Genomic DNA, 14,652 nt, shown 5'->3' on the forward strand with positions numbered 1-14,652 from the left:
TCCGTGTTTAAGATCACGTGACCATTTAGCAGCATCTCTCAAGTCTAACAGTGTTCGCTCTAGGCACAAGTGTCAGTCCGTAAGAAAGCTGAGCGCGGTAACATTCACTTCAGTTCAGTTCAGTCGCTCAGTCGTGTCCCATTCTTTGCGATCCATGGACTGCAGCACGCCAGGCTTCCCTGTCCATCACCAACTCCCGGAGCTTACTCAAACTCATGTCCATTGGGTTGGTGATGCCAACCAACCATCTCATCCTCTGTCGTATGAGTGCCCATATTATCGAAAACATACGGTAACCACAGTCCTGCCTGCACCCGTCTGGTGACCCGGCACGCGTGATACTCACGCGCGCAGTCGCCGTGGCTTCCTCTAGGAAGGCAGGCGGCTTAATCTCGGTCAAGGTGTCGAGCACGACTCTATCTGGGCTGGATTCCTTCTGCCTGAGCGTCTGATCCGAACGTCGTGAGGGCGGGGTACGGAGGGCGGAGCCACCGCCCGGAGAGTTGCGGATTGGAGGGGAAGGAGGAACAGGGGGCGGAGCCTCGGTGAGAAGCTAGAAGCCGCAGCAACCATGTAAGTAGCTTTGCTTCCTGCCGCAACCGCCGGCGGCCTGAGTACCGCGGCGCTAGGCTCCTTGCACCTGGATCTGGTGAACCCGAGGCTGGGGTGGAGGGTGGCCTGCGGGGCTGGGGCGGGAAGCGCAGGTAAGGGAGGGACTTGGCACGCGGACGGTTGGGCCTGAGTGGGGAGAAGAAGGCGGGTTTAGGAAGCTCTATGGCCGGAGCGGAGGGGAACTCTGAAGTGAAGGCGACAGCTGGGCTTCACAACTAGGGCTGAGGCCGGGCTGCGGCGGAGGCCGGGTAAGGAAGGGCAGAGAACCTGTGCTCCAATTCAGGCGGCTCCCCTGATTCTCCGGCTTCCCCTTGTGTAGCGAGTGGGGAAGGGATCCGGGTGGGACTGTCTTGAAGAGGTTTCCTTGGAAGCATTTGAAGTTCCCTTGCTCCTGTCTTGTCCCGTGTATTTGAGCTTATTTCTGAGGTCCCTAGTCCAGTTCCTCCTCTCTGATGGATAAACTCTGAGCCTGTGTTTCAGAGGTACATACTTAGACTAGACAAAATAGTTCCTAATGTACAGAAACGATACCAATAGTGAGGTTTCAAATATGTATTTACCTCCGATAGTGCTTGTCTGCTCTTTGAAACCGTTCCGTTTGTACCTGTGTCAGTCTCTTGAGGAGAAGACCTGATTTCCCAATTAGTATTTTCCCCTTGCTTAGAACGTTCCCAACAAGAGGATGAAAATGGAAAATTTTTAGGAAATCAGGGGTCTTCTGGTTTATATATGTTATTATTGAGACATTCAAGAAATATGAGAAATACTGGAATTCCGTATGTCATTTCTGTTTATCTGATGAGTATTTATTAAATTATAAGGTACTGATTCAGTGCACATTCTTGTAAAATTACTCCGATATTGATAGGAGAGGTCGTCTTTTGTTATATCGTAGTGTTTTGTTTCTGATTTATTTGAATCTTGTTTTCTAGCATTCCCAAACTCCCACTGTCAGAATTCTTACAAAAAATATTCTTAATTTCTTTCTGTTGGATTCGAGTTTGTGACAGAGGTGAGCAGGTTAAGTTTCTGTTGAAGAGCAAGGCTACTCTCCCATGTCCTCTTTTTCTTCTTTCTGGGAAGAAGAATATGGATCATGTGGTTTTCCTTTAGAAAGCCTCCATCTGTTGGTTTGTCAGTCAACAATTGAACACAAAAAATCTTTGTAGATGGAAACTAACATTTCTAGTGTTCAGCTGTCCTGCATTGTTAGATATATTTTGAGTATCTTTTTTTTTTAAACATTGTACTTTTTTTAAGTCATTGTAGAAATGACTGAACTGATACTTGGGTTTTTCTGTCTGCTAACATTTTGATTTGACTGATGGAGTAGGCTTATTTTCTAAATGTCAATTCCTGACAAGCCTTTTGATAGTGCTTAGTGGATCTGCATATACAAGTCTGCAAAGGAGAAGAGGCAATGTGTTGGTGATACATGAGAGAGGTCTTTGAATGAGTTAAGTGAATACTTCTGGTTACCTCTCAGATAGTAAAGAATCCTAGTTCATGTCACAGACAGTTATTATTAAGCTACCAGAGAAAGAGTTGTAAGGTAGTTTTTTCTTGGTCATGATATCATTATATAAATATTATGATTAACTCTGTGTGATTGTATCTTTTAGAGACTACATCGGTCAGTGTTTTCATGGTAATTTTTATCCTCACATCTCCAAAGTCTAATAATTTAAAGTTTGTTTGTGAGTGACTCTTAGGTGTGATGCTAAGACTCTCCAGGAAGGTTGCTTTACTCCTCTCATGTTACTTGTGTCAAAGCAGAGTGTAGGATGTTCTCTGAGGCCTTCAGGTTGTTACTGCTGTCACCTCTCTTTTTACTTTTTTGAGTTTACACTTGGTCAGTCAATCATCAGCTAATTTCCCAACCCTTTCTGCAGGAGTGGGGGTTGTCAGGACACTTTCGAAGGATGTGTCCTTTCCCTCCTTCCTTCCTCCTCTTCTCCTCCTGTCCCTTCCTCTTTTTCTTCCCCTCCACCCCGTTCCAATAAATGTTTGTTGCCAAAATTCTTTTTGTCAGTGGTTTTATTTTTGTTTTGTTTAATGAACAATTAAATTATTATTCAGGCAACATCCTTAACAGTTAGAATTCAGATAGACCAGAATTTAAAGTCTGTGAAGAGCTACAAAATAATTTTGCTCTAAAAATGAATTCTGTGCCTTTTATGGGCAAGTACTCTGCTAAAAGTGCTTCACATACACTATCCCACTTAGTCACACTATGCCTCAGTTTCCACTATGTAAAATGAGGATGGTAATATATATCTTACAGGGCTCTTAGGTGGGTTTACTCAGCTAAGAAATTTCATAGTCAAAATTTGAAACCAAGAGTGTATGCCTCCAAAACCATTACAAACTTGAAGTACCTCTTTCATTAAAAGAGGAAATAATTAGATAAAAAATGCTGCCCTCAGGGGGAAAAAAGTAATTCTGGAGTGAAACTTGGCGTCTAGTTATAGTTGGACCACTGAATAGCTTATGTGACCCTCGAGAAAGTTGTTTTAGGGTCAGTGTACATTGGTTGCCTCAGAGGTAAAATGTAGTAATAAGGCCAGTTTTGTGTTCCAGGCATTTATGGAAATGAAATGAGATGGTAGGTAAGATTTTGAAAGTGAAGAGCATTTTATAAGAGTGTGGTGTCCTCGTAAATACAAGATTACAAGCTATAGCATTCTAATAAGTTATGCGTAGTTCCTGGTCTTCTCTTTTATTTGAAGTATTTATCAATATGGCAGAAAATAGACATCTGTGCTTTTCTGTTACCTGCATCTGAGGATGTAGGTAACAGTCCTTTGGTTGAATTATGATTTTTGGTTATTTAGAAGAAAAAGCACTTGAAGATCTTCATTTTAATGCCTATATGAGTTTAGACTTAAGGAGAAAAACCAGGCTTCTGTGCCTAGGAGGACATTTAATGGGGATCAGCTTGTTGGTTTAGATCATTCTCATAGCTGATGAGTCAGTTTGAGATAACTTTTGAGGTTATATAGAAATGTCATTAGAGGATGACTTTTATTTCCCGTTCTTGGAAGTATTTATTTTTTGATACTTTTTAAAAAAGCAAACATTGGAATAAGTAAAATAAAACTTTGAAGAATTTGTATGCTTTTGTAAAACCAGTTTACTGCCCTCCCAACTTTAAAGAGCTGTTTCTTTTTCAAGAAAAAAAATCTTAGAATGAAAAACATATAAATAAAGTGAAAAATCTTTTTTTCCTTTTTGCCTGTTCACATTTTTTCCTTGCCTTCAAATTTTTAATACTTTTGGGGTTTTTTTGTGTGTGTGTTTGAAACTACAAATACATATACATAAAATACAAATACCTAAAAATATATTAATTTTGAAAATGAGATTGACTGTAAACGTTCCTAGTTTTAGATAATTGAAACTCTTCCTTATGATCTAGACTGCAGTGTTTTCAAGTATTGATTTGGAACGTATGCTGAAGTAGACTTAAGTACTCTGGTTTTCTTAGGTGTGAGTTTTTGAAGTCAGATTTCTAGACTTGGGTGCTATTTGGGCTTCCTGAGGAACTTACTTTTGCTTATTTCTTTTGTTTATTAGACTCATGAAATGGCCACAGATGATAAGACTTCCCCAACATTGGACTCCGCTAATGACTTGCCTCGGTCTCCTACCAGTCCTTCTCATCTCACACACTTTAAACCTCTGACTCCTGATCAGGACGAGCCTCCTTTTAAATCAGCGTATAGTTCTTTTGTCAATCTCTTTCGATTTAACAAAGGTAAGACCTGTTAAAGATCAGACATCCTGCCATCTTGATTCTCTGAAATTCTCTTGTTAACTTTCATGCTGTGTCTTTACAAGAAAGTGAATATTAACTAGGAAGTAGCCTTCATCATAGGTCCTTGGGTTTAATTGCATAAGAAAAGAAAGCTAGAATTTTCTCTTAGTAATTATTGGAATGGAAAGTTGGAATTGAAAACTAAATGTTAAAACGAGGTTAAAGTTAGCATCATCATTTTTTTTCCCCTTTGTTAATATATCTGTATTGAAAAAGCAAGAGAGTTCCAGAAACACATCTATTTCTGCTTTATTGACTATGCCAAAGCCTTTGACTGTGTGGATCACAATAAACTGTGGAAAATTCTGAAAGAGATGGGAATACCAGACCACCTGATCTGCCTCTTGAGAAATCTGTATGCAGGTCAGGAAGCAACAGTTACAACTGGACATGGAACAACAGACTGGTTCCAAATAGGAAAAGGAGTATGTCAAGGCTGTATATTGTCACCCTGCTTATTTGACTTCTATGCAGAGTACATCATGAGAAACGTTGGGCTGGAAGAAGCACAAGCTGGAATCAAGATTGCTGGGAGAAATATCAATAATCTCAGATATGCAGATTATACCACCATTATGGCAGAAAGTGAAGAGGAACTAAAAAGCCTCTTGATGAAAGTGAGAGGAGAGTGAAAAAGTTGGCTTAAAGCTCAACATTCAGAAAACGAAGATCATGGCACCTGGTCCCATCACTTCATGGGAAATAGATGGGGAAACAGTGGAAACAGTGGCAGACTTTATTTTTTTGGGCTCCAAAATTACTGCAGATGGTGATTGCAGCCATGAAATTAAAAGATGTTTACTCCTTGGAAGGAAAGTTATGACCAACCTAGATAGCATATTGAAAAGCAGAGACATTACTTTGCCAACAAAGGTCCGTCTAGTCAAGGCTATGGTTTTCCCAGTAGTCATGTATGGATGTGAGAGTTGGACTGTGAAGAAGGCTGAGTGCTGAAGAATTGATGCTTTTGAACTGTGATGTTGGAGAAGACTCTTGAGAGTCCCTTGGACTGCAAGGAGATCCAACCAGTCCATTCTAAAGGAGATCAGTCTTGTGTGTTCTTTGGATGGAAAGTACTTTGGCCACCTCATGCGAAGAGTTGACTCATTGGAAAAGACTCTGATGCTGGGAGGGATTGGGGGCAGAAGGAGAAGGGGATGATAGAGGATGAGATGGCTGGATGGCATCATGGACTCGATGGACATGAGTTTGAGTGAACTCCAGGAGTTGGTGATGGACAGGGAGGCCTGGCGTGCTGCGATTCATGGGGTGGCAAAGAGTCGGACATGACTGAGCGACTGAACTGAACTGAAGTCCATAGGATGGACTTTGCTCTTTTAGAGGTTAATAGCCAAAAGATTTTAATGAAAGCAATAAAACTAAAGAATGAGCACATGGGAGGAAGGGTTCATATTTTTCAAAAATTAAAAGCTGTCAGCAGGCTTGTTAATCTGTTTAATACATTTAATGATATCAAATGAAAATTGTTTTTAAAATGAGCTCTTTTTAAGTAATATGTTTTTTACTCATTAGAATAGTTAAAAAACATGGTCTACATCTTTTGCTTTATATTTGACAATATTGTTTGAAATGTGTTAGAAAGTAATCCCTCTTGTTGAAAGGGATTTATGGATTAATAGTTTAACTCAGTGGAAATTTTAATAGTATTAACTGACTTTTATTAGCAGGCATGTTTAAAGCTCTGTAAAATCTCCCATTAGTCCAAAATTTTGAAAACAGTAATCTTTTTTTTTTTAAAGAAATCTGAACAGTCTTATTTTGAGTAATTCTGAATTTATGTAAAAATTAGGAAAATAATACAGGACGTTCTCATATATCCCTACACCCTGTTTTCCCTGTAATTAACATCTTACATTGGTAGAGTACATGTTATTAACATCTTACATTGGTAGAGTATGTTTATTATAATCAGTGAGCCATTATTGACAAAATATTACTAACTGAAGTATGTGTTTTATTCATATTTCTCCAGTTTCTACTAATGTCCTTTTTGTGTTCCAGGATCCTGCAGGGATACATTACATTTACAATAGTCTTTTTATTAAGCAAATGTTTATTGAGCACCTGCTGTCCACTGGGCACTATGTTAATAGTCAAGGAAAGTGAAGTGAAGTCGCTCAGTCGTGTCCGACTCTGTGCGACCCCATGAACTGTAGCCCACCAAGCTCTTCCATCCATGGGATTTTCCCGGCAAGGGAACTGGAATGGGTTGCCATTTCCTTCTCCAGGGGATTTTCCCGACTCAGGGATCGAACTCCGGTCTCCCTCATTGCAGGCAGACGCTTTACGCTCTGAGCCACCAGGGAATCTATCCCATAAATGAAATAGAATAACAAAAGATCCCAGCCTTCATGTGGAGCTTGCATTCTATTTCCTTAACATGCTCAACTTTTTAGTGAAAAGTAAAACACATCGAAGGTCACATGTACCAAGGATGTAATTATTGGCCTGTAATTTTGCCACCTGTTTTGAATTTTTTTTTAACCCTAAGTTTTACTTAGGTATGTGATACAAGTATACATTCTTTCCTGAAAAATCTCATCTATTTCCTTTTCTTTGCTGAGCTCTTGAGTCTTAGTTTTTCCAATAATTCCAAGCTTTTCTTTGCTACAGAGAGAGGAGAAGGGGGCCAGGGAGAGCAACAGTCTCTGAGTGGAAGTTGGACCAGCCCTCAGCTCCCTTCAAGGACACAATCTGTGAGATCACCTACACCTTATAAAAAGCGGCTTAATGAGGAGTTCCAGCGTCGATCTTCAGTGTTAGGTATGATACTGTTCGCATTTCATTCCTCTCTGAGTATTAGACTTTTCCCAGTCGTTGTGTTTCCCAGGTTGTTAATTGACTTAACTTTTTTGCTATTTGGAATGGTCAGGTACTCTTGAGAATTAATGAAACTTACCTGGATAGTGAAATAATTTGTTGATACCTAAACAGAAGTTCTTAAAACATTTCATTAAACTTTAATTTGGGCTTTCCAAGTGATGCTAGTGGTAAAGAACCTACCTACCAATGTAGGAGACATAAGAAATATGGGGTAGATCTCTGGGTTGGGAAGATCCCCTGGAGGAGGACATGGCAACCCACTCCAGTATTCTTGCCTGGAGAATCTCAGCAACAGTGGGATCTCCAGGGAATCCTGGTGGGCTACAGTCCATAGGGTTGCAAAGAGTTGGACATGACTGAAGTGACCTAGCAAACAAGAGTTCTTAAACATTTCAGTAAACTTTAATTTGGACAAGGCAGAGATCTCTTGACTGGTGGTTTTTTGTTTTTGTTTTTGATTAATTACTTGCTTGGGTTTCAGCAGAGGACAGTTTGCAACACCCCCAGGAGAACTCAGGTTGGTTTGAACTTTGTGATTGCTACATCTGTTCTTGGGGTGGCCAGTGTAATGTGATGTGCATGCCGCTGGTTGCAGAAGTCTCTCAGTTCCATCAGTGGGCTGCCACTTGCTCTTGGCTTTCTGTCCTTGTCGGGGTGCAAACTGTCAGTGTGGCTGGATAAACTGAGCTCCTCTCACCTGTTTGTTCTCCATCCTGTTCTGCTATACTGTCATCGCCTTCATTTTCATGCTCTTCTGTTGAGTACAGACTGGGATCAGTGCCTGCATCAAGAGACTAGCTAAAGTGAGTTGTTGTATGTTTTATTTCTGTTAGATTATTCAACTCAATGAAGTGGTTTGCCTGACTCAAGGTGGTAGGGGAAGGGCAATGAGAGGTGGCATAAGAGGGGAAAAGGGGTACAGCATTGGAAATCAGGTGTCTGTGAACATCAGCTCTTGTCTTGTCTGGCCAGTCTTCCCTCCAAGGTCTTCGAGTGACAAGTAGGCAGGCACAGGTAATGGTGGTCGGCAGAAGCATATTTTATTAATGGCTAGTTGGGACTTGTCTCAGAACCTGCTACCAATAGGTCAGAGGAGGCGGCGAAGCCGAGCAGAAAGAGAGCTTTTCCCAGAGGACTGGAGCAGAGCTGGCTGCATCACCTCTGCAGGTTTCCCAGGGCAGAGGGCCCTAGCCTGGGTTATGTCAGCTGTTTGGTAGGAAGAATCAGAAGGAAGGAAGAGGGAGAGGGAGAAGTAAGTTCCTTACTTCAGATGGATGGAAGGAAGAGACCATCCCAATCTGACTTTGAACCTTAAACTCCTTAGTTCTTGAACCCGGTCCGGAGTGTCACTCCTGTTTTTGTTAAGGGAACTCTTTTGACTGTATCCTATATTGAATTAAGCATAGGATTTCTTTGTTTATAAAATTGAGGAGTTAGACTAGAATCTAGTCTTGTAGGGGTTACAAACTGACAGCTTACCAAACCTTGTCTTGTTATTTTGATAAGCTTGAATTTAAATATTGCTAGGTGGAACTTGTAATGTCTAGTTTGCTGCATTCCTTACAGTCTTTTCTCAGTCCACTTGATTCTTTGATTCTTCCTTAGCTGCTCAAGGCATTTGAGTTTGATGAGCCTGGGACTGTTTGACCAGTCTAGTTCCTTTTCCTATTAAAAGCCTGTGATTCCACAATTTACCAGCTCTGTGACCCTGGGAAGTTATTTGATTTTCTATTAAGAATATTCATTTTACAAGAGAAGCAGCTGAGACGATTGCTTGAGGGCAGAGTGCTGAACCGGATTTTCTCTCCTTTTTTCATCCTCATCCACGTTGAAGCCATCATCTGTTGTTTCTAGGAATAGTCTTGCTCCTGCTTTTTCAATGGATGATGCTATTTGTATTCTCTTATACTCCTAAGTGGCTATACGCAAGGGGCTTTGCAGTTAATTATTTCCCGTGCATGGGACCACAGCTTTCCTGTTCTAACAGCTTCATCTGTCTCTCCTTTTGCAGTTCATAAATCATGGAGAGTTGGTTTATCACAAAGACTCAAGAGCAGTTTTGTCATTCTAATATACATTTTTATTGTAGTAATAATGTATCTGCTGAGATTAAGGTATTGTTTATAGAAAGATACAGTTTTCAGTTTTGTAACGTAAGTGCCGTTTAAATAAGTATTTCCATAATTAATATCGATGGAAGTTCTTCATGAGTTTAGATTTAAATATTAACTTCTCATTTCTTTGTAGTCTTTTCTTTGCCACTCATCCAAAACAAAGAACATCTAAAGCAAATGTAGCAAATAGTGAGTTTGAGAAGGATTTAGAGAGGGCCTTGCCATAGGTTATGAGGTTAATGAGATTAAGCTAATAGAGGTGTTCATCCATTTTGTCAGGCCAACTCTCCTTCATCCTTAGGTTTAAAAACTGCTGGAGCCAGGGATAGGTAGAAACCTTAGTTGTAATCTTGCTCTGAAATAAAGAAATAACATATGATAGCTTTGGTAGGCAGAGCCCATTCTGGCCACAAAACTGGAATGTAAGCCTATTTTTTTATTGACAGGACTGGCTTCAGTATTGCTGTTTCAAGAGCAAGTGATTCCTTCTTGCTTGGAGCTATAGGGGAGGGGAGGTGGCAGGGAAGGGTAGGGTTGGAGCTGTAGCAATTCTTTGGTAAAGAGAAGTCTTCTTGGACATTGGTGAAGGGAAGTCTGTGCATAAATTACCATCCTGGGTGTTCTGAAGTCTGTCAGACTCTGAGGTTGGCTATTAAGTTCTTTCCTAATGATCTGCAACACAAGCCTTTGGTTTTGTGATCTGTAAGGCCTAGCCGAACTGTTCAGCCCTGTTGCTGACCTGATGACTATGGAGACTAGGCTAGGATAACTCACTGGCATTGCTTTTCCTTCTGCTAAATTTCTAGCAGAGATTTATTCTGACCTGGGACTGAAGGGCCCAAGAAATCACTAATGAGTTTTATGCCATGTTAAGTGATGCTCCCATCCAGGCCTCAAAATCATCAGTGGTCTCAAACGGTGCTGTCTCAGTCCTCATTTGCTTGTGAAGCAGTGTTTTACACTTTGAACAGCCTCTTACCCTTATAAAGACTAGTTTTAACTCTCAGTCTGTGTCACTGGCTGGCAAACATAACTATATGGTAAAAGTAAGAAGCACTTTGCATTGATACTATTAAAGTAGTTTTTTGTTTTGTAATCCTAACTCAGACACCAGAAGGAAGGCAGAACCTACTTTTGGAGGTCATGACCCTCGCACAGCTGTTCAACTCCGAAGCCTCAGCACAGTATTAAAACGCCTCAAGGAAATCATGGAGGGGAAGAGCCAGGTATTATCTAGATTCTTTAGAAGATTACTTATTAAGCACTTATATGGGGATCATGCGGTGCTCACTGAAAATGGTACAATGCCACTTGAAAGAAAGTTCAGTTAATGTTTACTCCAACTGTGGACAGCAGATTTTACTCATAAGTTCCTTATTTTAGTTTATCAAATTTTTTTCTTTTTATGGGTTATGCTTTTTGTGCTCTATTTAAAAAGTGTTTTTCCAACCCAGGGGCAGTAAAAAATGAACCATGGGAGACTATCTTCCATGGTTTCTTCGAGAAGCTTTTTTATTGATGTGAAGGTATATGGATCAAGATTCATGTTTTTCCCCATTGATGTCCAGTTGGACCCAGTACCATTTTCTTTTTTAAAGACCATCCTTCACTGATTGCGTTACACACCTTGTCATAAGTCTACATATATGTGTGAGGGTGTGCCAGGGCTCTTCTCTTTGTTCCACAGCTCCATTTTTCCTTACACTAATACTTTGTCTAAAATTACTGTAGGTTTAGAATAAATCTTAATGACAGACATTATAAGTCCTTCAGCTCATTCTTTAAGATTGCCTTGGTTGGTTCTCTTGAACTTTTGCATTCCCATGTGAATTTTACAAATAGCTTGTTAATTTCTGCAAAAGAAATTTTCTAAGATTTTGACTAGCGTTGTATTTGCCTTTGCAGTTTGATAAAAAGTATTTTCAAGAAGCCTTCACACATTTTTATTGTTGCAGGATAGTGACCTGAAGCAATACTGGATGCCAGATAGCCAGTGTAAAGAGTGCTATGACTGTAATGAGAAATTTACCACTTTTAGGCGCAGACACCACTGCCGACTCTGTGGGCAGATTTTCTGCAGTCGTTGCTGCAATCAAGAAATCCCTGGAAAATTTATGGGTTATACAGGTAAATGAGCTTTATCGACATTTTTGCAGTTTTTAAAGGTCACAGCAATAAAATAGTTGCAATAGGGGACCCATGTTAAGTCATTGTTTATTTTGGACTTTATGTGTGAGACATGGGGAGAACAAACATGAGGGAGACACGACTTTGCTTTAAAGGACTTTGTAGTCAGGTAATAAAGTAGATGGAGATGTTCATAAATAACAAGAGTAAAAGACAGTGTATCATAGATGGTAGTGGAAAATCCACGGCATCATTCATGTTTATTAAGCAGGATGGTTAGAGTGATGGTTAGAGTGGTTTATGTTACTGTGAGAGTTTTTATTTTACAAAATACAAATTTTGTATTTTATATATACAAAGTATATGCAGATATATATTCCTTAACACTGTGCTCTAGCAAATTACATTTACTACTATTCTTTCCTGAACTTTAGTAATACAGAAATTTAAAATTATTTATTGAAGCAGAAGGAAACTAAGCAATGGTGTGTGTAGTGATTAGGGAGTGGAAGATGTACAGAAGTTACCAAAAAGAGAACATTCTCAGTATCTCTCTCATGTTATTTTTATTATTCACTGAAAATTTCTTTTTAAACCTAAACTGCTTCAGAGTTCAGACCCCAATTATCTTTCATCCATGAAAGATGATGAAAGATTATGGCTACAGCCTTTTAAAGTTTTTTTTACCTTTAATTTTTCCCTACCTCAGATTGTTTTTTCATACTCTAGTCAGTGTCCTGTTAAATGCTAGTTTGATCATGTCAGGGTATGTCCCCTGCCTAATATCCTTTCAGAGCTCCCATTACTCTTTGGGTAAAATCTTGTCTTTTTAAGGTGGTTGATACCTCAGTTGCCTAGGGCTCTCTTAACAAAATACCACAAACTGAGTGGCTTAGAATAAACAGAAATTTGTTGTCTGGAGGCCAGAACTACCATAATTGCCCTTACTCCACAGGTCAGGGAAGAAACGTAGGGGTTTTGCCATTTGCTGAGAATATCTATTCCAGTTACATATTTTAGAACTGAGCTATAACTACTAATGGCTTTGGGGACCTGTTGAGCCCACTGTAAGATGGACCTGAGCTGAAACTCTATTGATCATGACTTCTGTAAGCCCCTGCTGACTTGAAATCATAGTAACGTTTTGGATTCTTGGTATTAGTGTTAGTTCAGAGCCAAAGTCCAGTAATCCCCTAAAAGTTTGACTATTACCTTTTTCTCAATGCATGGTCACTCTGGTAAAAGGCTATAGGTCCTCAGAGGGGACCTCGTAGGAAGATTAACAGTATATACTTTTTGGCAGTGTAGTGGATCCCTACCTCAAGGTGACCCAGCGTCCATTCAAAGAACTCTGGGCCTGAGAATTTGTTGAGGGGTCATGACTCATTTTGATTCAAGATAGACTTTGGTTGTCTTGATCTAGAACGCTTTTTCTTATACAAATCCAGTAAGGATTTAGAAGACTGCCCATTTGCTTTAGGAACACCCTGGTCAGAGGTGTCACAGATCTCTATATGTGTTATACTATTCTGGTTACCGCTTTGACTCTGATGTCCGTTCATGCTAACCTTGTCTTTTGAGATTAAATGCCACCACTCTGCCCCTGCCAACCTGGGATCCAGTGGTCCCAGTGCATTTAGGTTTTCCAGTTCAGCACCAATAGTTCAATGATAATTCCCACAGAGAGAGGTGACTACAAAACTCTACAGGGGATGCTGGTGCTCCCCTCACAGATCTTTTTTTCTCATAGTCATGGTGAAAGGTATGTGCCCTGGGTCCTCCTGGGGCAAGTGAGCAGATCTTACCTGGTAAATCAGCTCATAGCAGACTCTCTAAGCCTTTGGATCCCTTCCTTTAGAGCATTCCACAGGCCTTCAAATTATTGGATGAGATGCATCCACATTATGGAGGGTAACTAAGTCACAGATTGTAAATGTGAATCACATCTTAAAAAAAAAAACCTTCACAGCAACAGCTGGACTATTGTTGGACCGACTCATCAGTCTTGCCAAGGTGACACATAAAGTTGACCATTGCAGTTGGGATAATAGATTCTGAACACAAACATAGGTTGTGACCCTGAATACCTAGAATACTTACGCACCTAGAAACAGATCAGTGGATGTTATTATTGTTAATGGTAGTAGCAGTGTTGTCTTTGTGTCTGCCTTACAACTTTTGAATTGTATGTGTCTGTTGTCTCCAATGAACTGAGGGGCTGTGTCTTGTCAGCCTTTTCAACACCTCATGTAATTTTTTTTTTTTTTTTTACTGCTCTATAGGCCCTTGCTGGTGAGGATTCTCCATGAAATGAGAACTTTTCTGGTCAAGCTTGGCTCCCTTAATTTACCTGATCATTTTCATTGTAATAGCTGACTGATTAAGGGAGATTTTCTTTACAGTGTAAGAACCAAGCCTTTGTTGTGGCAACTTAAATACTTTTCTGCAGGAAGTAATTTTATCTCTTTTCTGAAATTCAACCTTGGTCAGCTAGTGGTGGTATGTCCTCCACTCTCATTTATCCTGGGCTGGAGTTCAGTTTTTTTTGGTGGGGGGAAGAGGTTTGGGGTTGGTGGTGGTTCATGATTGGAGACATTTTTCTTTAGATTCGTCTGTTGAATTGTGTTAGAAATGAGTAACCCAACAAGTGATACTTAATTTTGCTTAAAATACATGCATAATTTAATAAAATGGAGTACTATAAAATAGTTCTTAAAAAATAAGACCATACATTGTCCTTTGTAGTAATTATGGTAAAAACACAGTACAGTTGACTTCTAGAAGTCTTTTGTTCCATGTCACTTCAGTTTTCTAATGTTAATGGTAAAAAGAAGGTAGAATTGTTATGTAACATGTTATTAGTAAAGTTTAATTATCTTACCTCCTTTTTTAGTATGCTAAAATGTTATAGAATCACACAAAAAATTGTTGCAGAAGAACAGGGTAGAAATGAAACTTATATTTGGGTAGGACTGCTTCCAGAAAAAAAAAAAAAAAAAAACACTTAAAATTATTAAATAACCTTATTGTCTTCCCAAGAATATTTCATTTCCATCCTAACTTTTACCATGAGAATTTCCTTTTAGTTCCCCCGACCCATATTTCTTATTGTTTGTACGCCAGTTTTGTTTGTTTTTA

General features: G+C 39.7%; 1 protein-coding gene across 9 annotated transcripts in view; it reads left to right on the plus strand.

Moving 5' to 3' along the window:
• Positions 1-481: 481 nt before the first annotated feature.
• Positions 482-14,652, plus strand: part of PIKFYVE (phosphoinositide kinase, FYVE-type zinc finger containing) — an 80,946-nt gene continuing 66,775 nt past the window's right edge. For 3 of the 9 annotated variants that reach the window (XM_027565886.1, XM_027565923.1, XM_027565925.1), the window contains exons 1-6: positions 484-573; positions 4,189-4,369; positions 7,064-7,213; positions 7,755-7,790; positions 10,495-10,613; positions 11,343-11,514. In XM_027565886.1, coding sequence (XP_027421687.1) covers positions 4,198-4,369; positions 7,064-7,213; positions 7,755-7,790; positions 10,495-10,613; positions 11,343-11,514 — 649 coding nt within the window. In that variant the 5' untranslated portion in view covers positions 484-573; positions 4,189-4,197. The other 6 variants (XM_027565929.1, XM_027565932.1, XM_027565911.1 and 3 more) reach the window with 5 other exon arrangements.

This window comes from Bos indicus x Bos taurus, chromosome 2, assembly GCF_003369695.1.
Source record: "Bos indicus x Bos taurus breed Angus x Brahman F1 hybrid chromosome 2, Bos_hybrid_MaternalHap_v2.0, whole genome shotgun sequence".
Lineage (NCBI taxonomy): Eukaryota > Metazoa > Chordata > Mammalia > Artiodactyla > Bovidae > Bos > Bos indicus x Bos taurus.